Below are 27,624 nucleotides of genomic sequence, written 5' to 3' on the forward strand. Positions count from 1 at the left end.
CTCCCATAGTCAACCCAAGGGATGCTAGAGGCATCTCGACAGAATGGATGGGATGGGAGGCAGAAGCATCTAAAAGGCAGGGCAAAGGGCCCGCAGGGAGGGTTAGAGAAAATGAACCTGGTAGGGAGCACCCTCCACAAAATAAAACTGGGTATCTCACCCCAGGAGCCAAGTGGGGGCCCCAGGGTAGACTGTAACCCTGGGAAAACTGAAAGTGCTTAGAATGATGGTGAGAAACAGATGGGGAAGGTTGGAGGGGAAGGGATAAGAGGGCGGCCAGCCACTGAAGGGGAGTTGGCCAGAAACATTTTGAGCCTTGCTATCTTCCCTAAGAGAAAGCTTGAAAATGAGGGAATAGGTATTTTGGGGGAATAGCCACGGTGTGGGCCCCAGAGGTACAATTAAAGGAATGCAGGATGCAGCAGTCCATTCTGCCCAGGATACACTTCCTGTCACCCCCTCCCGTCCCTCCCCAGAGCACACCTTTGCTAAAAGAAAACAGGCCAGGAGCTGGGGGATTTCTGAGGCAGTCTCCTCCACATCCCAGGCCTTGTGACATGTGAAGCACAGCTGAAAGTCTACACAAGTGCTTCCTTTAGTGGAAGCTGTGGCTGTTTAGCAGCTTCAAGCACCTCTCCTCCTCCACTCCGTTAAGCTATGAAGGCAGGATTGCAGATGGAGAAGCTACGAAGATATTTCTGCCAGTGTTAAAACATTCACAAGGACCTTTTGCATTTTAATGTTGATACACTGGGTCTCAACACCAGGTCAATGCCCTCCAGGACCCACATTTCCAAGAGGAAGGCAGGGCCCCAGGGTTCAAGGCTACAAAGTATCCACATACTGGGAGGCTCCGTGCAAAGGCTGGGAGAGGTTTATTTGTATTAGGATTGCTTCCTTGTCAGGGCTTTGGCTATAAAGTTCCACAAGTGTTGATTAGCAAACCCTAACCTCTCTTTCCCCCAGAAGCACTGTTGTTGTAGGAGGCAATTTTGCAAAGAGAGGTTGTTTAGGGAAGTGCATGTGACCTGGCAGAAGAAATGCCTGGGTCATTACAAGTGTTATAGGCACACAGAGGAGGAGATAGAGTGACTTCTGAGTAAGGATCCTTAAGCTGAAATCCAAAAAAATGAGAAGCTAGCCAGGTGAAAAGGGGGGGGGGGGGCAAAATTGTTCAGCAACAAAATCTAGACAATATCAGAAAGTTAGCAAGCAGGCCAAAGGTTCACGCCATCTCAGGATGGTTTGATCCCCTTTCATGTCTCTTGTGAACTGGCTCTACCCAGCTTTGCCTTTGCTGAGCCAGGTGAGGAAGCTGCTCTGCATTTGCCAGGACGTTGCCAGGCTGCAGTGCTCAGAGAAACGGTTGCATCTTGAACTGATGTGGGGGAGGGGAGGGGGAGTCACAGCTCATGGCTGAGGAACCAAAGTGGGTGCGGGGCAGGTCTGGCAACAATCAAGCAGTCCACCTAGAGCACCAACCTCTGACCATAGGTGTCAGATCGTCAACTACAGATCATCTTACTTCCTGGCCTTTATTTTTCCCTTTATCAAATATCCTCATCCATTCACTGGATTCTGTTGGTTTATTTATCTATATCCAGCCTCATTCCAAAAAAAAAAAAAATATTGACTATAGCCTACATGTGTGAACACAGATCTTCCAGTGGCAACACATATCGCCCCCCTTCCTTCTGCCCTCTTAGATCCTTCTATTATTCCATCTTTATAGATAGCTGTTTTGTCAACCTACTGCCCTTTGCTAACTTTATTCCTATAATCTCGTCTTATTCATAAAATGAACTGTAAATAATATGACCTGCATCCTGAGGTTACTTGACAATGAAATGAGATGATATTAACAAAGCCCTCAGCATAGGGCCAGGCACCCGGCAAAGGTGTTATTAGGTCCATAGGTGCTGCAGGTGGGAGGACATGAGACAGACCCAGGAACCTGTCTCTGATTCAGAGCAGCCGGAGCCGTGGCCTCACCAGCAAATTCCCACCACTGTTCTCCTCCCACCTGTGCCTCACCAATAAGGCCTACCATATGTCTGCTTTGTCTTTGGTCACTCTCTATGGATGCTCTTTAGCCTCACCCTCAAATCCAGGCCACTGTGCAAGGCCTCCCCCTGCCCAACGCTCTCTGCCCCAAGCCTTGGACCTGCGAAAGGGAGGGCAGCCCTGACCCCCAGCTCATCAGATGTGGCATTGGAGTCCCTAAGGTCTCTAAGTCTCTGGAACAGTTTCCAACATCAACTCCTAACACAACAGAACAAAGTCAACAGCTTTCGAAGCAGCTTTCCTCCTACATTTTAAAATAAGATCATGAAAAGTCCCCCAGAAAAATCAATGCTGGCTTTTTAAAACTCCAAATCAATATGATGTGTGAAAGTTCTCATTAAGAGAGAGGTGGGGGAGGTCAGAGAAATAAGGAGACTCAAAAGGGAGGAGAGGGGAAGACAGGAAGAGAAACAGAGGGAGACGGGGGCGAGGGGGGGAGGCAGGGAAAAGAGAGCAGAAAAGGGCAGAAGGAAGACAGGCAGTGAGGTGCAAAGCGCAGAAGCAGCCCAACTGGCAGCCCTTCGCCCTGCAAGAAACGGGATGATACAGACTGGGACTGCTGATCCTTCAGGGCCCCACAGTCAGCCTCAGGCATCTGAGGGGCAGAGGGGCAGAGAGGAGAGATGACAAATAGGCAATGGTTTGAATAGAAAAGTCAATGATTATGTCCAATTGTCAGCTGGAGCAAGAAAACAAAATCTCTTTATAGATATAAAAGACGGAAGTCCGGGTGGGTTTTGAAGGATTCATGAGATTTAAAATTTGAATGGTTGGAGTTGAAGTGGGAGGGGTTCCAGGATGCCATGTGTGAGGTGGAGAATAATAACGAAATGGCTAATTTATATGCTCTCTGAGAGCCAGCAAGGTCCTAAGTACTTTGCAAGCATGAATTCATCCATTTTTCACAACCACCCTAGAGTGTAGGTGATGATTATGCCCATTTTACAGCTGAGAAAACTGAGGCACAGAGAGGTAAAGTAATTTACCTAAGGTCATAGAGCCAGTAGGTGCTATGGCAGAGTCCAAACCCAGGCGGTCTGGCTCTAGAACCTACACCGCCAATCAGGCTGGGTATAGGGACTGTGATGTTAGTGTGAATGTGGGCACTCTTGGCATGCTTGCCTGAGAACCTGCTCTTACAGCAGTGGGCAGCTAGAAGAGTTGGTGCACATAGCAATGACTGACCCAGTCTGGGATTTAGGGAAATGAATCTGGAAATGGGTGAACCTGGAGTACTAGGGGAAGACTCTGCCACATCACCCACTTGCCACTGGCCTTTGGATCATCCCTCCCACAGACATGCTCCTCTGCATTTGTCCACATCAGACAACACTCCTAACTCAATAGAAAATGTCAACACCTTTTGAAACAGTTTCCCTAAAGAGATAAGGCACCCTCTCCTGCTCAGACCTGGCAGCCTGAGCTGCAGCATTTTCCTTTAGGATTAAGTATTCCAGAGATATCTTCTCCCCACCCCAACCCACCTTTGCCACTCCTAGGCATTTTATTTCTGCAGAGGATTCCTACTGAAGGAGAGGAATGCAGGCAAGGAGAACTGCTCAGCTCCCCTCCCACTTCCTGACCTATAGTTGGCTCCCCCACAATAAAGAAGCAGGGAACATTTCCATCAGGCTAAGCTGAGGTGAGGTCTCGTCTGGTGCTTTGAACTTTGGTCTACCCTGCCCTTAACTATCAGCCCCCGCTGCCCTGCTCGGAAAGGCAAGGGAGCCAATCAACACAGCCAGAGAAAGCAGTCTCTTTGCTGTTTGCCTGACCTTGGAACAGGCTGCAGAGCTGGGAGTCAGTGCACACAGATGCCCATGAGCATCTGAGACCACACGGGGCGCAGTGGGGCAGGGCTCTTGCAGGATGACACATTCCCCATGCCCAAGGAGGGAAAGTGGCTGTACCTGCAGCCCCCAGCTCAAACGGGTATCAGATTTATGTGTCTTCTGAATCAGACTCAAAATTGCTCTGTCCATGAAGCATCCACCAAGCGGTAGAGGGAGCAAGAAGAAGATTCAGACCAGAGACGGGATGGGGCCGAGGCCGACCTGGGATGTACAGGTGCATGAGGGACCCTCGGTCAGAGCTGCCACCCTCCCAGACTGAGGCTGAGCAGGGATGTCACAGGCAAGCCAGGAAGGCCAACTGTCCTCACTCCATCTGGGAAAGGCCTCAAATTCAAGCTCAGTGAGATATACTCACAAGACTGAAAAAAAAAAAAGTCCATCACAACTTAAAATTGTGTCCCATTATCCAACCAGCCTGCCTCTAGGACTCTGCACATGATACATTTCATAAATCCTGCAAGTATTTTCTCATAGTGTGACATAGGTCTTTGCAATTTTTGTGTTAAAAGCAAACATTTAAATCATACCACAATTTTGGGAATCCAGTTTTGACATTACCTCTTTAAATATACGTATTTGGGTCTTTCTCTGAGAATATATATATACTAGAGGCCCAATGCACAAAATTTGTGCATGGGTAGGATCCCTAGGCCTGGCCGGCAATCAGGGCCTATCTGTGGGGTGACCAGCGGGGTGATCAGGGGGGCCCCCCCACTAGCACCCACCTTGGCTGGCCTGGGGCCTGGGGGATGGGGACAGTTCCTGCATTGAGAATCTGCCCCCTGGTGGTCAGTGCACATCATAGCGACCGGTCGTTCCACTGTTTGGTCGATTTGCATATTAGGCTTTTATTATATAGGATATGCGTGTGTGTGTGTGTGTGTGTGTGTGTGTGTGTTTGTGTGTGTGTATGTATTCTCAGAGAAAGACTCAAAGACACAAGCACTTTCTATCCAGCTAAGAAGCCCTGCATGCAGCACTGGTCCATAGCAAGGATTCTCTGGCAGGGAGAGGCCCAGGGAGGAGGGGAAGCTTCTCCTGAGGCAGGTCTTTCCACCGAGCCATGGAGGGAGGTGTGGCCAAGGACAAGGGTGAGAAGGGATTCTCAGACGCTGCTAATTCCCGTCTCTGCACTGTAATTAAGAGCTCCATTTAAGATGGTAACACTTTAAATTAAAAAGAAAAAGACAAAGGAAGATATTTCAACCAGCTCTGCTTGGACTTCTTTTCTGTGAATTATTACAAGTGTTAATAGGCATCTTCATTAAAGTATAATTTAAGAAATATTACAAGTTGGGTTCTCCCACCTCACAGCTCTGATGACTCAAAATCAGCAGCTCCTCCTACCGAACTGAAGCAAGTTTATCAAAAGAGAAAATTAGCTGGATTGGTCCATCCAGCAGTGGAAATGAGACAGAAACAGGAGACAACGTGGGCTTACTTTCCTGGGAACGAACATAGGATGTGACCAGATTCCAAACAGGCCAGGAGCCTGAGCTGTGGAGAGATCATCAAAGAGCATGGCTAGCTGAGCTGAGGGCAGAATGCCAGGACCTGCTGGACCCGCGGGGTGCACTTGGAACTGGCGGTGGATGGGTATCCAGGGGGCTGTGCCTGGGTAGCAAGGATGGGGAGGGGCAGCTCTTTTTGGAGATGCTTGCCACCAGCCAGGCCTGACAGACACAGCGGCAGCAGTGGCAGCTTCCCATCCTGTTCCCATCAGTGCACCCAAACTCCAAATTAGCATTCACTATAAGAACAGTGTGCTTGCTGTGCAAATGCAGCCTTCAAATGCCCACCAGCCCACTCCCCATCCAGCCAACCACACTGTTGCCCAAGGCCCTCCCACGCAGAAATTCCAGAGGAGACCCCAGGGAGACACAACGTCCTACACGCACTCCACAGGCTACTGGTGAGGCCTGGAGTAGAATGATGCTGGAACTCGGGGTAGGGGCTATATGAAGAGGGGCTCCATGGCAGGGCACAGAACCCACTAACCCCCCCCACCCAATTATTTAATCTGCCCTCTTTTCTTCTGATCTCCCCATATCTTTGCATGGTTTGCTTCTTGGTTTCCCAGGGCCTCCCACTTGATGAGGTAAGCCCCATTGCTTGGACTGAAGTGCTATTAGCCAGTTGAAGGCCTGCATTCCAGCCGCCTTTGCCTCCTGAACAGCTTGTCCTCCAGCCCTGCCAACCAGCTCATCTCTGAGTCACTTCTAACACCCAGGATTGAGGGCTGATGAGAATTTAAGATAATTTTCCCAAGGCATTAGAGCTCTTTCTGTCTTTCAAGGGGTATAAGGGTGAAAAAAGGATAAAGCTTAAGTTTCAAGAAACAAATACTTTAAGACTGAGAGGGAAAACGGTTTAATTGCTTAAGTTCTTAGAGTCTCAGACAATATGGTGGGCGGGTGGGTGAAAGAACAGCCCAGCCCAGAGTGCCGGGTTAACTCTGACGGACCTGTTTGGCCTGATGAACCTGTGAGGCAGGGAGGCCACCAGCTCAGGGCAGCTCACTTCTGATCTGATCCAGGCTGACTACCTGGGAGCTTCCCCCTCTGCGGCCATGTGCCCCAGGGAACCCCAGGGAACCCCAGGGGAAGAGTCCCACATCCAATCCTATCATTCACTCAGTACACACCAGTTAACAAGCAGACCCCCTCACCGCACACACACTCAAATATCCCTGTCCTCATGCAGACTACATTCTAGGGAGGAGAGACAAATGGTGCACTCATTCAATAAGTAAACTGTGCACTATGTTAGAGATGATGAGTGCTATGGAGAAAATAAATCTAGGTAGGGGAAACAGGATGGGCTATTGAGGTGGTATACGCTGTGAGGAGGGTGGTAACACTCAAGTTAAGGCTTAGAGGAGGTGACGGCATCCACACAGCTATCTGGTGTTGGAATAACTGGATATCATGGGCAAAATCGTAATAAAATGAACCTCCTACCTTCAGTAAGAGCTAACTCAAAATGGATCATAGACATAAATGTAGTTAAGTGTAAGTCTATAAAACATTTAAGATAACATTAGGAGAAAACCTTTGTGACCTGTGACTGGGCAAAGAATTACTGGACATGACACCAAAAGTCTCCATAACCTGGATAAACTGAAAAATAAAAAAGAATACATTCTCCAAACAATGGAGTATAATTCAGCTCTAAAAAAAAATGAAAAAGAAAGAAAGAAAAATGAGCCATCAAGCCACAGAAACACATGGAGAAGCCTTAAGTGGATATTACTAAGTGAAAGAAGCCAGTCTGAAAAGGCTACATACCACACAACTGCAGCTGTTGGATATTCTGGAAAAGGCAAAATTATGAAGACAGTAAAAAGATCAGTGGTTGTCAAGGGTTAAGAGGTGGGGAGAGATTAGGGAGTGGACAGCGCACAAAGGATTTGTAGGGCAGTGCAAATACTCTGTAATGGTGGGCACGTCATTAAGAATGTGTCCAAACCCACAGAATGTACGCCGAGAGTGAACCCTGATGTACCCTGATGAACTATAGGTGCCAATGTGTTACTCTGGTAGGGGATTTTGATGATGGGGGAGGTTGCACATGGGTGGGGGCAGAGGGTATATGGAAAATTTCTGTACTTTCCTCTTAATTTTGCCGTGAGCCTAAAACTGCTCTTAAAATTCAGTTTTTAATAAAAAAAATTAATGGATAAATTGGATTCCATCAAAATTTTAAGTGTTTGCTTTGTAAAAGATATTAAGAGAAAGAAAGGACAAGTCACAGACTGGAAGAAAATATTTTCAAATTATACATTCAACAAAAAGACTTGTATGCAAAATACATAAAGAAATCTCAATATGCAATAGTAAGAAAACCTAATTAAAATGGGCAAAAATGTTGAATAAATACTTCACCACAGAGTATAAACAGATGGCCAATAAGCACATGAAAGATATTCAACATCATTATTCACTAGAGAAATGCAAATTAAAACCACCATGAGGTACTAGGACACGCCAATTAAAATGGCTAAGATTAAAAGTACTGACAATACTAAAAGCTGACACCTCTGTATGGACTCCCAGAAAGTTCATTTTGAAACCTCATCCCAGAATCAGAGGATCTTCCCAATAGATTCCAGTGGGTCATTCTCTCTTCTCAGGTGTATCCATCACCTTCAGCAGCTACCAGTGGAAGAGAATGAACAAATTATCATCCTTTCTTTCCAGGTTCTATTTCCTTTTCCTTTCTTCCTCCCTGACTAGTTAGTACCAACGGGCCCCATGATGAGGCTTCCTCTGGTCTTGTCTTCATTTGTTTACATTCACAAGAAATCAGAAAATAACCTAATTTTTTCAATGCACAGGGTCTGTATGCCAAAACCTTCACATGGTCTGTTCACCTTATACCAGGAGTAACTGCATCTCTCAAGGGACCAGGTCACCAGGTAGCCTTCCCTCACCATGACTGACAGCTCTTCAAAGTCAGTCCACCTGGGCACCTTCAGAGCGAGCCTGAATGAACGATGCAGGGGCGGCTCCAGGGTAAGCCATGGCAGAACTGCCAAGTGGGTGCCCCTGGCCCTCGCTGTAGTGGAACCTTCTGAGCAGGGCCCTGTCCTAACACTGGCTGCTGTCCCCCCAGGCACACACTGGGCAGCCAGTACTTCGGCACACACATCAGGACGGCTCCTGGAACTCTTAATGATGCAGGGTTAGAAAAAGAAATCGCTGGGTGATCCAAGAGTAGGATGGAGTGGGGGAAAAAAAAAACTCTGAAATAAAGTCTCAATTTGTTGGAGGATATTGTCCAAGCGGGGGCTTCCTGATGACTCAGCTGCTCCTGCGTGGGGACGCTTCCCCTCTCCCAGCCAGCCCTGCCTGGGGAGAGAAGCCAATGATTTCCCAGTCTCTCTATCAGGCAGAACAAAATTACAAATAAAAGGATACATTTAAAGTCCCCCAAAATAGAGACTATTGTTTACTGGCTATTGAGAGAGAGAAAAAGATAAGAAAAGGTAGAGTAGGTGGACCCAGCCGCCAGCCGTGGGAGTTTACGGGAAACTGTCATTTCTTATTTCCTCCCCTTCTATGATGGGAGGTTAAGACAAAGCTCATCCTTCCCATTTCGAAGAAGAAGCTTTGTTGCTTATTTTGTCAAAATAAGCCCCAAGCCCCTTCAGGGCCCCCTTGTCCTTCTCTCCCTGGCTCTTAAAAGCTGGCCGATTTGCATGGGAGCGGGCCTCTCTGCTGTATCCCTCTTCCAGGCTCACTCTCATTCTCTTGCTCTAATTAGCAACTGCTTTTTTATTTTTGTATGCACATTCAAAGACAGAGATCAGGGGGAGAGTGAAAGGGAGAAAGCAAAGGTCGGTGTGAAAGGAGAGAGCAGATGGCTTCTCCCTCGCCCCCTCTGTGTACCCCGGCCCCCATGTTGGCAAACAACACACAATGTCTGTCTACAGAGCTCTTTGTGGTCCAGAAGGAAGGGCCAGCACACAGCTACAGGCAGGAAAGGAGACTGTGGGGGAAAGGCCTGGAGACGCCTGGCCTCTGGGGGAAGCCAGGGTAGAGAGAGGATTGAGGCCATCATCCCCTGGGATGAAGCCAGGGTAGAGAGAGGACTGAGGCCATCAGCCCCTGGGATGTCCAGGGGTAGCCACCTCTGCCTCCTCCTCCTGGGTCAAGAAGCAGTGGGTGTATGGATGTCCGTCCACTTGTCTTGTGTACTGATGCCATCAGCTCTCTGGATAGCAAATCCACTGCTGCCAGGGCTGCAGAAAGCCCTCAGAGCGGAGGGGATCTGCTGCTCCTTTGGCACTGTTAGTTCACAGGGGGCTCTCCAGGTGCCCAGGAGGAGGCAGTAAGCACACCGTGGTGGGGTTCAGAGGAAAGGGGAGTGGAAAGGCCAATGCCAAAAGATGAAACATGCTCACAAATAACTGAGTTTTCATTAGAGGAAATTCTTAGGGAAGTGGGCAGGTAGGTGGGCAGAGATTGCCTCAAAGAGAAGGCTGTTGTCACTCTGATTGGGTATGTTAAATTCAACAATGAACAGCTTTGGTAACTGGTCCTTAACTAGTAGCTGAATTGAAAGATTTAAAATATGTTAGGGAAAAAAAGGAAGCTTGAAAGAATTCTCATAGGCCAAGAATAACTGAGAATGGGGTAGAAGAAGCTGAAAGAAGCAGAGAATGCTTCAGGAAAATTAAGAAATAAGCACAGAGAAGCAGGGCATTCTACAGAGATACTTGGGGGGGGGAGCTATTGTTCTTTTTAATAAACGATCTTATTATCAACATGTGTGATTATATATTAATTTTGATGACAAAAATTACTTTTGTAATATTTGCAATTGGTTTCAATGACAAACATTGATTTCCTGTATTTTACTACATGAAAGAATTCATTTTTATTGCAATTTGCATCGAAACAGTTTCCTAGGGAAAAAAATAAAAACAATGAATGGAAATAGCCATCCATTCATTAAAATCCTACCAATGGAATGCGCTTTCTCTTTTTTCTCTTTTCGAAGCAAGTCCAGAGAGAAGACAGACAAGATAATAGAATAAATGGAGGAAAGGAAAACAGGGGAGACAAATTTGGCAAAAGACACAGAGGAGAAGACAAACAGAACCAGTGAGAAAAGAAAAGCCCCATGTGACAAGGGTCTCCACATTCAAATGTAGCCATGTGTGTGACAAACTCAGAAACCAAACAGAAACCCTCAAATCACCTAATTCCCAGAACAGGCAAAATTTTGCCAAGTCCGTGATTTGGCAGAGTTCTTGCATATTCCATACAATTTCAAAGAGAAGCTCTATGCATCTTGTGCAAAGAGCAGATTGTCATTTTCCACTTGAAATACACACATGGCACTGACCTTATGTCCTCTGTCAAACTGAGACATTACCACCAACCTTTAGTGAAAGGGTTTCATGACGCATGGGCTTGCGACCATTCTGTTGATTTTGTTGTGTGTGTGCACAGTGTATCACTCTATGGGACAACAGACAGACAAGGCCTCTGCCATCACTGGTTACTTCCTCCATCTGGTCCTACCATCATCACCTCTGCAAGTGCACACCCTGTCAGCAGACTCACACCGGTTCCTGACTGGTTTCTTTGGAGTTTATGCTACTCAATGTTACTGGGAAGTTTTCTCACACATCCTAATGCAAAGCCTTTCTTCCTGCTCAGCTCACATCCTGCTTCCACAAATTTTGTTTTGAATGTGTTTTGTTTTGTTCTCATTTAACAGATGGCCCAGAGTAGGCATTAGGGATACAGAGAAGCATCAGGCATGGCCCTGCCTATGAGGAGTGGGGAGGAGAAAATAAGACCGAGAGTTGGGCTGACAATGGAGGTGGAGGTGGGGGTGGTTCAACTGTACCTTCTATTCATTCTTGCCCTTGAGCGTGGTCACTCCATGAACTCCAAGGCTACCTGATCCCTAGCCAATGGGAAATGCAGATCAAACTCGAATGGCTTCTCTCTCAGCCCAAATGGGATACTGAAGGCTCAGCTCCCATCACAAATCACTGATGTGGCCCTAAGTGAATCCTGCTCTTCTCCAGCTGGGAAGGAGTAGAGAATGGCCTTTCAGCACCAGTACCTGCTCTTGTTCTGTCCTATCTGCAGACCCTTCACCTACCACACTCTGAAAAATGCCAAAATAGGTGCATGGTGTTTACCAGCCAGGCCTCAGAGTCCTACGTTGTATGACCTTGGCAATGTTACTTAAGTTCTCTGTGCCCCAGTATCTTCCATTAAAAAATAAGGATGGTAGCCTTGTGTACCCCTTAGGGCTATTGTGAGGATTTAAGAGAGGATGTAGGAAAAGAATTTGGCAGAGCATCTGGTATGTAATGAGTGCTCCATATATGACAGCCATGCAAGCTGGAAGCCAGTCCAGGAACGTTCGCTCCATACCCACATTATAACCATCAACATGATCTGACAAGGAAACATGGGACTGCCTCCTTAGCCCAGGTAAACAGGGCAAGTCTCCAAACATCATTTACATGTTATCTTGGTTGCTTTTTTGCCAAATCTATACACCAGAGTTTTAATTTGTTTTTCTTTAAGTTGACTCTGTTTTTTAAGCTGAATATGTTTAATGGAAAGAAGGAAGGGAGGAAGGGAAGAAAGAAGAAAGGGGAAGGGAAGGGAGAGGACAGGAGAGGAGCAGGGATGAGAGGAGAGAGAGAGAGAGAGAGAGAGAGAAACTAAGGCAAGTAAGAGAGGTAGGAAGTCCGTGGCCCAGAGAGATCGAATTGTTGCAGAGATGAAAGAGACAAAAATAAAAAGAATGGAGGCAGTGGACAGCAATCCAGGGCTAAGACAACGCTCAGAAGCAGGGCCAGGGGGCTTCAACAGGGCTGTGGGAAGGTGTGTGCTCCCGGCTGGGGCATACTAGCCAAGGATGGGGCTGACACTGATTCAGGGAGGCTGGGGAAGGGATGGCAGGTCTGGTAAGAGTATGTTGGTGCAGAAGAAATGAAGAGGAGGCTGGAGGGAGGGAGGGCTATGGCTGGTGACAGGAATGGGTGGCTGAGGGGGAGTCACCAGGGTGAGTTGAGGCCTCAGGCCCCAGAGGTAAGCTGGGAGAGTTAAAGGGAGAGATGTGGGACTGAGCCAAAGAGCTGAGAAATATGAGGGGCAGAGCAGGGAGCCCAAAATAGGCCCCGGGGCAGGAAAGGAAGGATGGGGAAGCCAGGTGTGTTTCCCACCAAACTAGGCTGGGCCAGCTTTCCTGATGGACCACAAGAATGGCATGGCCTTTCAGCACCAGTACCTGCTCTTGTCCTCTCCTACCTGTGGACCCTTCACCTACCACACTCTGAAAAATGCCAAAATAGGTGCATGGCGTATACCAAAAATGCCCTGTGAAACAGATGGATAAAGAACATAAAAATGGTAGGATGCAGGGCAGGAGGGAATGGGGAGAGAAGCAAGTGAAGAGTGGACTACATCAAGGACTGAGAAAATGCCAAACTTCCTGCAACATGCAAATTATCTGACTTAATGACGTGTTTTATAGGAAAGCTTGTGTCTCAACTCCTGAGCAGGGCAACGCATGGAACTCTGCCATGTTTCAGTGGCCCTCATAGTAAGACAAAGGCAAATTGAAACCGCAATGGAATGCTGGTTTTCATCTATCAGATTTGCAAAGATAAAAATGATTAATATTTTATTATCTTGGCAAAGGGACAGGGAATAGGAACTCTTACATTGTTGGTGGGAGCAAAAATTGGTAGAAAATGCCTTTGTCGGAGGACCATTTGGGAATATCCATCAAAATTAAATATTTATATACTCTGATTCAGCACTTTTACTTCTAAAAATTTATTCATCCTTATCTGTTAGAAAAGCGCTTGGCACATAGAAAGTCCTCAATACATATTCATTGAATAAATTAATAAATTTTTCTCACACATATGCTCACTCTTAAGTGCAAAGATGAATGCACACAGATGTTTGTTGAAACATTGTTTAGAAATAAAGAAACAGGAAACAACCTAAATGTATATAAATGAAGGACCAATTAAATAAAAGTGCATCTATCCAATGGAATACTAACAATCACTGGAAAGAATGAATCAGATTTCTATGTAATAAAACCCAATTACTGTAAACCTTCATTGCTGAATGAGAAAGGGGTTGGGGGAACTAGGTGAAAACCCTGTGCATTCTGCCCCAGTGCAGGTGGGAGAAAGGTATGTCTATATTTTGGGTGTGCAAATACATGCACCCTCTCTGCAAGAGCCTGTCAAAAACTGTAACCGTGTGGGACCCTGATGAGGACCAGAGTGGAAGGGAAATTTACTTTTCTTATGTATTAACTATTCAAAATATGTTTCAAAATATATTTGTATTGATTTCAGAGAGGAAGGGAGAGAGAGAGAGAGATAGAAACATCAATGATGAGAGAGAATAATTGATCAGTTGCTTCCTGCTTGCCCCACACTGGGGATTGAGCCCGCAACCCAGGCATATGCTCTGACTGGGAATCAAACCAAGACTTCCTGGTTCATAGGTCGACGCTCAAACACTGAGCCACACCAGCAGGACCCAAAATATTTTTAAAATAATAACAACAAAAGGTAACTTGGGATGAGAGAGATGTGCACAAAAGTTCCACCTAAGGGACTAGAGCAGAGGGTTCCTGATTCATTTCAATACCAGGAAGTAGGGTTCAGATATGAACTAGGCTGCCTCGGGAAGTCTGACTGTCCCATCACCCGAGGTCTCTAAAAGCTGGGGGAAAGCAAAGGAAGTGCCATTCAGTGGGCTGGACTCCCTGTCCTCAGAAGTCTCATCTAGCTGGGAGAAGCCATCCTCCATCGGTTCCCCAGGTCCATAGAGACCCGTGTGGTCCCCTTGCCCTCTGGACATTGCAAGCACTTTCTAAGAGCTAAGAATGTAGCAAATTCTTAGAAGTCAGAGTGTTCAATCTGAGTCCATAGTATAAAAGGCTTGGCAGTAGTAGGTGCCCAGGAAGTACCTGAAGAGTGAGCACAAGGACCACTCACTGCACAGGAACTCCTGAGTGGAACCCAACCTGCCTGGAGAATTGGAGCCAGAACTGTGCAGGCCTGCAGGGACATGACCAGAGTAGGCCCCCAAGGGTCACACCCAGAGACCAGGGAACTCCAGCCCCTACTAGAAATGTGTGCCCATAGGGTCGGGGGGCTATTTCAGACAAAGGCCAAGAACAAGCCAGAAACCAAAGTGCCCATGTCCTTTTCCAGCCCTTCTTCTAAACTGGGTCCTACCCTCAATGGAAACCCTCAGGAGGGCTAGGCTGAGCCCTCCCTGCCCCTGCATTTCTGTCCTGTGATTCCAAGATGCCTCTTGAGGCTCCCCACAGTGCCCTCTTCTTCTCACCAGCCTCTCCAGGGCCTGAGGTGGCTGAGCTGATTTCCTCCTGATCTTCCTGTCCACCAGAGCGCGCGCACATTCACACACACACACACACACACACGCATACGCACACTGGAGGATGAGTCCCGCATACCTGTAAACGTGCAGACTCATCCTGCAGCAGGCTGGGTAGGCACACAGGAAGGCGGGATGCTCTCTGCCATATGGGATAGCTCCTAGAGCAGACCCAGGCATACTTCTCTGTAGTAAGCTGCATCTTCCCAGGATCTGCCTGCTTTGCTTTATTAATTGGCCCTCAAACAAAAGTGAAGGGCTCAGCTGCCTTCCCAGGTAACTGGTACTCAAGCTCTTAGCTCAGGCAGCAGGGAGAGTGTAGACAGGACATCTACAGGCAGAGGCCCCTCCCCTAGGGAAAAGCCAACACTGCCCCTCTACCAATGTCCCTGTCCGAGCCCTGTTGGCAAAAAAAGGCTTATTCCTGGCGATTTGCCTAAGTTTGGGATGCTTTCCTTCTCTACCTGCAGATGGGTGGACCCTTTTAGGTCTTCTTTGCCCCACTGCCTTGAGGGAGAACTGAAGTCCAGGAGTGCTGGGCACTGTCAGCCCAGCTTGTCCATGGCCACAAGCAGTGGAAGCAGAACTCGTACCCTCAGAGTTCCCTGGGGCCCAGAACTAAAGAACCCACTCCAGTCAGGCTCCGATTCAATATGACTTTTCATCTCCATGCTTCAAACTCAAAAGTGGTAGTTCCCCCTCCAGGAGAGAAAGTCTGTACATATAGATGTTGGTGCTCAAGTTCCGAGGAAGGAAACTGCCCAGCTCCAGAGACAGGGACAAGAAAGCAAAGGGGGCAAGTCTGACCACAGCGCTGCCTGAGCTGGGATTCAGCCCTAGGGGCCCTTGCTGGTCCTCAATGCGGATTAGAGAGCCACAGCCAGGCCTCCAACCCGCAGCCTGGCCACCTTCCCTCTGTCCTTTTCTGTAAACACATAGCCTTAGACCTCATCCTTCTCAGGGAGCTTGGGTCACCCACCGAGACACCGTGTACCCTCTGGATGGCTCACAGGCAGGTCAGCATGTCAGAGCATCTGGAGAGAGTACTTCTCCTGGAGGGGTTCACAGGAAGATGGTAATAGTTGACACAAGCTCTGTGTTATATAGTATGGAAACCTACAACCACAAAACATGACTCCAGTGAGTACCTGGACTCCAAGGAAAATAAGGGACAGCATAGACACAGAGAGAATTCATGAGAACAGCTGGGAGAAGTTTGATGTTTCTGAAAATACATATTTGCCTCTAAGGACAGTTAATTTCAACAACATACAATCCCAGAAGCAGAGGCAGATGGTGGCTTCCCCAGACCTGGGTTCTAATCACAGCTGTGATGTCAACTAGCTGGGGCTCCCTAGACTGCTGCCCAAAAATGCTTTCTGGCTACCTTCACTCTATGGACAATGAAGCAGTCAGAATAGATGGTCTCTCAGCATCCCACACACTCCTATCCCAGAGCTTGGACAGTTTCAGACTATATAGCTCTTCATGGGCAATGAGGGTGCAGTAAGTGGTGGCACCAGGGCCCTACCTACATGGCCAGCCTGTGGTGTTTTTACTACCCACACCATCTCAGTAATGACCAGATGGTGCCTTCATTGACATCTTTGATAACACATATTTATTAAGTCATGGGCGCCCACCCAGGACAGGTATCATGCACAGAAGATTGTCAAGTTATTCTCAGTATATCTAGCAATGGCCGGGGTGAATCATGATTGTTTAGTCAACACCAATGGCATTTGGGTGCTTCTACTCCTGTCTTCAAAAGCAGAAGGGGCAGTGTCGAGTTTCCCCTTTCCTTGCCCCCTTTCCATCCTCTGCCACCACCAGAGCCCGGGACTGAGTCCCCATGCCCAGTATGCAGGAGTCGGTGTGGCAGAGGGCCATCCTTCCAGCTCTGTTTGCTGTTGCTCCTACCATGTCACAGCCCATTACATCCAGCCAATTACATCAGATTCCTCTCTGGAGAGAGCTGGGCAGGGCCACCGTGGGGAGTAGAGGAGGCCCCAGGGATTTGTAAATGAAGTACCCTGTTGGGAAATCCTATTATGAAGCTCATCTTACAGGGCTCTGGTGTTAATGACCTTGGCCTCCCAGGGCCCTGGGCCCTGAGCAGAACTGATCTCCCAGGGGCTTAAGAGGAGGCTGCCTGGGCTGTGGCCTTCCTCTCACTCACCAGCCAACTGCAGAAGGACCAGAGAAAGCAGAAAGCATTCCTCAGTACTCTTGAATGTACTGCCAGCACAGTGGCACCACACACACACACACACACACACACACACACACACACACACACGCTCCCCACTCCCTCAGGGTCCCACCTTCTCTTTCAGCATCTAGGATGAGGAGGTAGGTGAAGAACCAGAGCTGGGACCAGCAACCCTAAGGGAGAGCGAAATAGACCCTAGAAACTTCTTTTTCCAAGAGGAGCTAAATTAGACACATTTTTCTTTACCTTCGAATCCTGCAGATTTTTGTCTCAACTCCCCCAGGCTTATAAATTGCCTCATCTCAGCTGCTCAAGTTGACAAAGGCACCGAAACTGTTGGAAGGTGCAAAATGTCCCTTGGGTTTCCAGGCATGAAAGAATTTACATTAAGGTGGAAAATTATCAGGAAAAAAAGTCCCCTTTGGGGAGGGGAGGGGAGAGGAGGGGAGGGGAGGGGAGGGGAGGGGAGGGGAGGGGAGGGGAGGGGAGGGGAGGGGAGGGGAGGGGAGGGGAGGGGAGGGGAGGGGAGGAGAGGAGAGGAGAGGAGAGGAGAGGAGAGGAGAGGAGAGGAGAGGAGAGGAGAGGAGAGAGGAGAAGAAGCTGCAGAAGGAGAAGAGACCTCTGAGGAGAAGGCAGGGAGGGTCCGGCCTGAGGAGCTCCATGGAGGCAGTGACCCAGAGCACTCAGGCCCAGCTCGGGGCTGTGACAGATACATGATGAGTGGGAGACACACACACAGGGAGACAGGCGAAGCAGGAACTGCTGTTCTGCTTTAGGAGTTGTCAAGGCCTGCCAACATCCAGAGTTGGGTTGGTCCTAACTAACCTGAGAACCCCTAGGAAGTCCATGTGGACTCCTGGGTATAGAACCTGGACCCTCAGCCCCAACTCTGCTTGGCAGGCCCTGAGCAGGGCATGGGAATCCTGCAAGTTTGATGTGCCCTTGAGCACAGTGGTTCCCCCCCTGCTGTTCTGAGGACAGTCCTGAGTGAACAGCAGGTGCTGGCCAGCTGCAGGGAAGGTTGCTCTTTTCTGAGTCCATTCGCAGCTTCCTGTCCCTGCCTGCTCTGCCCTGAGCCCTTCTTAGGCCTTGTAGCAGCTGAGGTGCCACGTTGACAACATCTGATCTCATCAGGGTCCCACGGCCCTCCCATGACCCCCACTCTTTACTCGAGGTGCGGGGATGCTCTGAGCATCTTCTCCCTGTCGGCCTGCAGGCCCCATGATCAGTCCATCCAGCCTCCAGCCTGCCCTGCAGTCCCTGCTCCCAGACCCCTTCTATGTTCCCTCAGGAGCTCAGGTCCACCCTTTCTACACATCCCACAAGCCCAAGGACACCTACAGTGATCTCCTTTGGGACCCCCTTCTTCTCAACTCCAGCTACATAGATGGTCCTAGTCTGGACCTAGCACTCGGGGTTATCAGCCTGGGCCCCCACCAGACCCACCCAACAGAGTCTCAGAGGGGGGCATCTGAGATGTCAGTTTATAAAATCTTTCCTGTGAGTTCTTGAGTCCACTCTGGGATCAAGAATCACTGCTTCAGAAGACCATGTTCTCTCTTATGTTTGAGGAGTCTTCTTCTGCTACTCAGACCTCCAGCTCACAAAGACCACCTGCCTAGACCACCTGCCTCAAAGCCAGGTCTCATGAGCCACACCTTTCAAACGCATGTTCACTGACCCACTGACCTGGTGAGAGACAGTGGATCACACCTATGTGCTGACTTCACTGGCCACCTCTCGACAGTCATGGAGTTGGACCTGAGCAGGTGGAGGTAGGTAATGATTGACATCCAGGGCTCCTGTGACCTGTGTCCCTGGGTAGGAATACCACATGCCAACTTCATTCCAGAATCTTATTCCTTTGGTAACCAGAGTCCGATGGTGTGCTGGAGAGCTTAAGGGCAATGACACCTGGCATTGCCTGGCTTACAGAGCCGTCTCATCTCCATTATCCTACTTGGTTTTCCCACACCCTGAGAAGTGGGCAGAAAAGATAGGACTGTCCACAGTAAAGGACTTAACTAAAAACCACCAGAATTTCACAGCAGGGCCGGGACTAAAACCAGCTCCTCTCTAGGTTAGGCCTCTTCCACCTGGACACACTCCCTTCCCCTTTTCGTCTACCTGCACCCACCCTGCAAGTGACAGCTCCAGGAATGAAGGCCTAGACACCATGGGTCAGGGCGAGCCCTCTGCAGTGGACACCCTCAGCGGCAGGGGCAAGGGAGGATGGTTATGTATAGCATTGTCATCTTCTGACTCCTAACAGTGGCTAGAGATGAAGGCTAATGAGGCAGTTCCTTCTGGAAGCTCCAGAAGACCCTCCGTGACTGGGAGGGCAAGCCATGTCCTCAGGGAGCACTCAGGGGCAGAAGAAGATCCAAATCCCATGGGTACACTGCTCCAGCTAGGACCTGGCTGCCAGAGACTGTCTCAGAACCTGGGACCTTTCCTTGGGTACACATATGGGATGCTATAGCCCTTAAGTTTCTGACAGACAGGTAAGGGGCCTGCCTGTGCCAGGTTCCCCCTAGCAACTGTCAATCTCAGCCCCTCCAGTGTCCCAGAGACCACATCAGCTCGCGATAGTTTAGGCTCCACAGCACAGAGATGGCTTGCAGAACACCATATCTTGGCCTCCCTGGCCCAGAGACAATTAGGCTATAGGGACCCACACAAAGAATCAACTTAGCCATCAACCTGAGCGGGGAAGGTGGGGGGGGGTGGGTAAGAACAAAGCCAGGATTTCTCATTAATCCACTGTGCCATGAGCATGAAACTTGAACTGGGGACAGATGGCCATTTTCCTAATAATGAACAATTTAATAGAGACAAATGTGTGATGGGGTCAGAGTCACTGGTGAGGTCAGCTGGCTGCTGGGATTCACTGCCTGATGGGTCCAACCTGTGTGTGCAGAAAAGGTGAGTCTGGAACAGGCCTTAGGGGCCAACAAAGCCATGGAGCCCTCAGGAACATGTGTGAGCCACTTGCCCCACATCCCTCTCCCCACAGCTTCCTCTGCTTGCCCCCATCTCCTTCCCTTCCTCCTGCCTCACAGCAGAAACAGCTCTGGGCCAGGACCACTCTTCCCTGGCTGGGCTGCCTAATTGGTCTCCAGGTGCTTTTGCACAACCAAGCGACTGGTCACCATGACTCTGACAAGAGGGGGTTCAGCAGATGCAAAGTGAAAGTCAGGAGAAGAGGGTCCCTGCCATCATGAAAGTCTGTCGTGCCAGAACAATAATATAAAGAATATTCTTTCTACCAACCTGTATATTTCTACCAACACATACAAAGGCTCACACTCAAATATCCAGAAAAGATAATGTATCAGATCCACTTCTGTGAATCACAGAATCACCCAGGCTTTGCCAGTCTGGCTCCAGGGCATCAATTCTCAGGTCTGTGTTGGGAGAGAGTAACTTGCCTTTTTCTCCAGGACAGCTGATGGAGGCTCCCTGTTTCTCACTCACAGTTCCCTGGCATCCACTATGCTCCATGCTCATGAGCATTGCCTGTAGTGCCCCAAGAGTGCTGTGAATGGCCACGGTGCCTACCTGACAGCTTGAACATCCCTTGAAGTCACACCATGGCCCCAGTCGCAAATCCATCCACATGCACTGCCCATCTCAAACCAAAGGTTGCAGAGCTCCCCAAGATAACCATCTGTGCCCACTGTCTCCGCACCTGCTCTCAGCCCTGGGAAGCGGGGCCTGGTTCAACCATCAAGGTTACCAGCGAAGCCAAGGGCAAAGATGCAGCTTACAGTGGTAGAGACAGGATAAAAGGGGGTTTCTCTGCTGGTCTAGGTCACTGAGCTCAGCCAGGCTGCTGGGCAGCAGGACCCATGATGCTGCCTGATTCCACTCTCCACTCTTGGAAATGCCACTGAAATGGCAATGGGATGGTGCCCTGGGCTCCCGATTTCCTCCACACTCCAATGAGTTTGTGAGGAGCAGCTTGTAAAGTCAAGCCAGGTTCACAATAGCTTTAGATTAGGAATGTCCCCCAAAAGTCCAGAGTGGTTTGAAGGTGGGAGGGAGAATGGAAAGAAACCACTTGGATTTAAATATTTGTCTCCCCAGGCCTTCCCAGGACAACTACTGACAAGCAGCATGGACAGAAGAACTCCCCAAAAGAGAGAAGTTCCAATTAGCCCAAAGAAATGAGCCTGTTCCCAGAGTCCCAATTAAATCAGAACCAATCAATGCTTGCTCATGTTCCTGCCGTTTTGCTCAGGAAATAATCAGAAAAACAAGAGGGCCGAGCCAGCAAGTGTGGCGTGGCAGCCCTTTGAAGCCTGGAGACATCACCCACACTGTTGCAAGCTGCTGCATCTGGCAGCTGCTGCACCTGCCCCTTTAAGAATTCAGCCTGGTGCCTGGGTCCCTACTCAGATCCTGACAAATGCCAAAGAGGGCACCTCCTGCCCCTCCTCCAACCAATGGGACAAAGAGGAGCGCTGTGGGACCAGGCCAGGCTGGTTTTAAAACTGTCTGCATTGATTCATCGCTTGATCTGGCATTCTCTCCCCTCTGCTTCCACACCATCCATCATGGGTACCATAACCAAGAAATCCAATAAAGACACAAAGGCGCAGCTCTCCTCTCTCAGCAGGCCTCAGAAAGGCTGTGTGAGGGCCCTGGCCCAGCCAATTAGCTGAGTCCAAAGGATCGCAGAGCTGATGGGCATTAGCAATCCTGTGTGCCTGGCACTTCGCCTGCAGGTGCTTGGGGAGCAAGGTGAGTGAGGTAGAAACACAAGGGATGGCCGGGTGCTCAGATGGGATAGGGAGGATGACAGGGAAGACAACTGGCAAGAGGCTCATGTTAAAGAAAGAGGAGCTACTACAGACCCCTTCCTCCAAGATGCCCCAAAGGACTAAGGCCACTGAGTGATGGGTTAGGGTCAAGGTGGTCATTTCTAAGGTCCATGTCGGAGGCCTTGCTCTTGAAAGAGTCTGAAACTTTGAAGGCCACAAAGGAAACTTAATAAAGGAAAGCAGTTTTCTCTTCCCCAACTCTCTCCCCCAAGTTCAGCTTCCATGCAGTTAGGCTGTGCACTCTTGACCAGCAGTCACCAACCTTTCGGACCTCACGGACCACCAATGGTCTGCGGACCACCAGTTGGCAACCGCTGCTCTAGACCAAGCATGTCAAACTCGCAGCCCGTGGGCCACATGCCTCGTTTATTTGGCCCGTGTTAGCCTCTGAGTCTGGCATGCTTGCTCTCTTCTGTTTATTCCCAGAGAAGAGTGAGTCGAGATTCAGCTCAGCACACTGATTGCCACCTATTGGATATGTACTCCTTCGGACTGAGCAGAGCCTATGTGAGCACACAGTACCATGACCCCCACAAACTGCAAAGTTTGCATCACTCTGTAACATTCAGAAGCAAAGGTAATTCAACTCATGATAGCATCTCACCCCCATTCCAATAGCTTCATCTCCTTCTAGGACACACCAAAACTAGGCCCATCCCTGCCCTAGGGCCTGGCACTGAGCCCCTGGAGGAAGACAACCAAGCCAGAGGGCTTTGAGTTAATGAGTTACATGGGTTCAGTACCAAGTTGAGTGCTGTGGGAGCTGGACTGAAATAAACTAAAATATTTTCCAAATTCAATCACCTCTCAATTACCCTTGAGTGAACTGCCCATGACAACCCAAATCCCAAATTCTCTATGCCTCAGAGACTGCAGCTGGACATGCAGCGGGGTGTGTGTGTGTGTGTGTGTGTGTGTGTGTGTGTGTGTGTGTGTGAGAGAGAGAGAGAGAGAGAGAGAGAGAGAGAGAGAGAGAGAGAGAAGAATGTCAATGTCCCCAAACTAGTTATAACTGATGGTTAAGATATTATCCATCATTAAGAATTCTTCCCATCTTTTCCCCATCATTAATATGGACAATCTGGTTGGACATGATTAGAAAATTATCAGGCCTAGCATAGGAGATAAAGGTTACCCAGAACTTTATAATATAAAAGCCATTGGGCTATTCTGTTCCTGTATAATCCAGAGCTCGAGGCGGGAAACCTTGCAGACTTGTCCCTGCTCCAGGTGGGCAGGAAGCAGAGGTCTCAAGGGGTCTCAGACCTTACCCTTGCAGGCCATGCTGTTTTCAGCCTCATAGCCAGGCTTGCAGGTACAGCGTCCGATGGGCACCATCCACTCCCCGTCCCCGTTGCAGTAGAGTTTGATGGGTACATCTACTTCCTCGGCGTTGGGGATGCACATGCCCCGAGCAATCACCAGAGACGTGCTCTCTGCCCCTGTCATGGTTTCCGGGAACACTGCAAAATTTTGCACAATGCTGGGACACTTTTTAAAGAAGACACGGACAGAAAGGAGAGACATACAGGCTCCATAATCCTGAAAAGCGAGGTAAAAACCATTTCGAGTAAGAGGCCCAAAGCTCCTGACTTCTGTGTTGACTTTCATCAACCTTCCCCCGAAGTCCACCTGGGAGAAGCTCTCATCTGCAGCAATGGTGTCTACTTTGAGGTAGGGGGCCTCAGACCAGAAGGCGGACTTCTTGGTGGCAATGACAGAGTCAGTTTCATAGTAATACAAGTTGAAGGTCTCTTTGCAGGAGCCTGGGACATTGGGGAGGCTGCTGCAGTCTCTCACAGTGAATCGCATTTCTGTGTAGATGCGATGGGCCCCCCGCCGGTTGATGAAGGTGGTGAGCAGCCAGTTGTTCTGGTTGGGCTCGAACACGTTGCACACCTGGTAGGTACGGATGGTGTTGAGGTTTTCATCGTAGCCACTGACTTCTTCCCACTGTACCAAGCCGTCCACAGGCACACACATGTAAAAACAGAAAATAGAAAGTGAGAAGACACAGAAAGGCAGTCAGAAGAGAAGCTTGGCAATGGAAGAGGGCCTAAGGAGCTCACCAGTCCACCTGTTTGACATGAGAAATGAACACATCTAACCCTAACCTGCTTTTAAAGGTCTCCTATAAGTGGGCTTCAGAATATGCAGCCCATCCCCAAACAGAAAAGACTTTACTTTAGAAAGCCTCCCTTCATCTAACCCACAACTCTCATGCTGTGACTATGGCTTATCACATCCATGGGGACAATCTGCAGGTTTAGCCCCACATGATAGCCAGGCCATTCTTCCAAGCCACAGCCTCTACTCTCAATGGCCACTCTGTATATTAGGAGTATAACTTCATGACACCCCCACCTTGGAAATCCTAACTTCTGAACCTAATTAATTTATTGTGATGAAGCTTCTTTATATCTCTGAAAAGCATATGAATGTGAAACTTTTCCAAATTTCTCAGCAAATTTAGATTCTCATAAACTTTTGTTTTATAACTTCAACTCTTTGAAATAATTAGATCGACTATAAAACTGGTAAGAGTAGGGGCTGCTGAGAGAGAAAATTTCCTTAATGGAGGAAATTAAGCTTCATTTTGCGCACATTTCAAGCAAAGATATGATGGAACAGAATGTGTTACTTAGGGAGTAAGGAAAGCTTCTTTATAAGGAAGACACGACCAGGCTTTGTGTTGGAAAAGAGAGCTCTCATTTTAGCACCCTGTAAACTGGAAAAAGAAAAACAATGCATTTATTAAGTGATGTCTCTCAATCCTCCCAATAGCTCCCAATAGAACTAGATACTATTATCCTCCGTTTTCAGACAAAAATACATCTTATAATTCATCCATGATCACATGACCATAAGAAGCGGTGGGAGGAGAAGGGATAGAAAGCAATTATTTGAATGGTCAAAGAAACTCTCCAAATAACTTATTTCAGTAACAAGCAATAAGGTGGAGGAAGGGTCCATGAGGTCCTGGCTTCATTAACTGAATCACTCAAGGCCAAGGGCCAAAGAAGAGTTGCTGGGCCATTATTTCTGCAGGGAAAGGAAGCAGCTGGGGTCACCCAGTACCCCAATCTCAAGAATTGGGAGTATTCCCAGGAAGCTTCAGTGTGTTTGCTAAATAAGGAAATCAGAGGTAGAAGAAATTCAACTTCCTAAAGTGAAAGAAAAAAGAATAAGATCCTTGACTATTTGGCAGTGGTGATAAAAGAAACCAAATCATGTCTATTTCTTTAAACATTGTGTTAATTCCTTATTATATACAGTGTGGAGTTGAAATATATAAGCTAGTATTCTTCATTAAAAGAGCTAAAAGCCAGTGATGTGTGTGTGGGAAATATACTACAGTAGCTTTTTTCACAGAATTAACTGCCTGTAGGAGCAGGAGGGCAGAGGCAAGGCTGTCTTTCAAACATGCACCAGTTAGTTACCCCAAGACCAGGCATAGAGAGCTGGCCCGGAACAGCCGGCCTGTAAAGTGACCTTGCAGCCACTCCTCCTGCCTGGCCCCTACCACTGAGGCATCTGAGCTGCACTCTATCCAGGGCCTGTCTCCCCTGCCCCTCCGAGCACTTCAGAGGGCCTGTTCCCTCCCGACCCTGCAGTCCTTGGTGAGCTCCATCGGGGACCCTTGCACACCACAAAACCTCATGTGGACTTTGCCTAATTTCTTACTGACTATAGATGTCGAGGAACTACTGTTTATTCCTTCTTTAAGACTGTGTGTGTTATGTTCTATTTAAATGTGTTTGCTAAACTTATGTTCTGCTTGCCTGGTTTTCTGCAACCAGAAAGCAAATACATTAGGGAGAAGAAATAGCTGGCAGTTGTTTTTGTTCAAATTTTTCAGACCTCTCTCCCTTTTCACGGCGGTTTTGAAATCGTTTTCTCCCAGTTGACTCCGCGTGACTTTTGAGGGAAGGGCAGGTTTATTTTGCTGCTCTGTAATTGTTTAAACACAGCAGGTCTCATGATCCATATTTCAGTTGTGCTACATAAGGTCTCAGCAGGAACGTGCGGCTACTCTGTCTATGCGCAGGTGAAGCCTGTGGCCCCCATTTAGTCTGGGGGCCCGGTCCCAGCCAGAATCCTTGACCCACCCAAGACTAATGCAGTTCTGCTGTATGAGAGCAAGACAGGAAGCCCACCTTTTGGGCTCACCTTAGCACTGAGAGTGTCACCACCAGTAGGTTTTAAATAGACAGAATGAGGATTTATACTCTTGTGGAGCGGGCATATTGAGAACATTTATCTTAGAAAATGACACTGATTGGTATTATAAGACCCAACAGAGGTAATTGTTTCAAACATTAACCTCTCTGGGCCTCAGTTTTCTCATCTGTAAAATGAGGAATCATACTGGGTGACCTCGAGTCATAAAATTCTACCGATCTAATTGATTCCATGACAACTCCTAAGGGAGCGATCAAAGCAAATTAGGGGGAATACAGCCGCATATTCACAGGGAAGGAGTAGAAAGAAATTGAGAGAAAGGGAGTAACTCCCTGTTGTTTGGAAAAATGCCATCACAGAGTCTCTCATTCATTTCTTTCCCTGTTTCATTCTTCTCCTGCCCGCGGGTGCTACTGGGGGTTGCAAAGATAAGCGATCAGATTGAGCTAGAGGAGGTAAAAATGCTTTCCAAGCAAGAGGCAATTAGGATCAGGCACACTGAAAAAAGAGAAGATTTGGTAAAGGGAGATGAGGGTAGAAAGGCATCTCAGCAGGGAGGGACAAACATTGTTATTTGTTTATGATACTTGGCATCAATTTCGTTGCTTTATCCCTTATGCATTCATCAATGAAAAAATATTTACTGAATGCCAACTTTATGCCAGGCATTCCATTAGCCACTGGGGATATAGCAACATGAAGCTTATAATCTAGTGAGGGAAACAGAAATTAGATAAATGGTTATTAAAATAACTAAATAATTACAATTGTGCTAACTGCTATGAGCGAAAATCACAGGGTGCCAGGAGAGGAAGTGTACCTGATATATGAAGGAATGTTAGGGAAGACCCTCCGAGCAGAGAGGGAATGGATGGGTAGAAGTCAGCCAGGTGTGTTTCTATAGGGGCAGACAGGGGCCGAGCAGCTGGGCCTGGGAACAGCATGTGCAAAGGCTCTGTGATGGGGAAAGGTGCCAATGAAGAATGAAGACTGCCTAACAGAAGAGCCATAGAGATCTGCAGGTGGCAGGAATAAGACTAAGGGGAGGTGTCCGGTAGAAAACTTCTGAGTTTCACCTTGAGGGTAACTAGAAGTCATGGATGAGTTTCAGGGAGGAAAAATACAGGTGATTAGAGCTGAGATTTTAAAATATTTCTCTGAAGCAAAGTAGAGACTGTGCAGGAGGGCAGCTTGAGTGCATGAGCAGGGCAGCTGGATGTCATTGTAGTGGTCCAGGCAAGAGATGGTGATGGGTTGGACCAGACTGTGGAGGTTGGAAAGATATTTGGGGGCAGAATCTCCAGGTTCTCACTGAGCTGAGTGTGTGGGAATTGAGGGGGTAGTTTAAGGTGGAACAGAGCGAGACTGGGTTAACCAGATCCAAGGAGCTATGAGTCCCCTTAACATTCTTCCTTGCATCCTGCTTCCCCAACCAGGCTTTGAGCTATTCTGTGTCCCCAGGCACACCACTTCCCAGATTCTCAATAAAGAGACATTTTATCACTCTTGGTCTACCCCATAGATGCCCAATTGCCTATTCAGGATCCAGTTTCTTTTAACCAAGGTCAGTGTTAGCC

The 27,624-nt window shown here is 48.2% G+C and overlaps 1 protein-coding gene across 2 annotated transcripts in view; it reads right to left on the minus strand.

Moving 5' to 3' along the window:
- EPHB1 (EPH receptor B1) overlaps window positions 1-27,624 on the minus strand; it is a 422,752-nt gene that overhangs the window by 243,324 nt on the left and 151,804 nt on the right. For both annotated transcript variants that reach the window (XR_013960832.1, XM_080672572.1), the window contains exon 3: window positions 23,137-23,818. Coding sequence is in view for 1 of the 2 variants with exons in the window: in XM_080672572.1 (XP_080528698.1) it covers window positions 23,137-23,818 (682 nt within the window). In the remaining variant the exon portion in view is untranslated. The remainder of the gene's footprint in view (window positions 1-23,136; window positions 23,819-27,624) is intronic.

Source organism: Plecotus auritus, assembly GCF_963455305.1.
Source record: "Plecotus auritus genome assembly, chromosome: 6".
NCBI lineage: Eukaryota > Metazoa > Chordata > Mammalia > Chiroptera > Vespertilionidae > Plecotus > Plecotus auritus.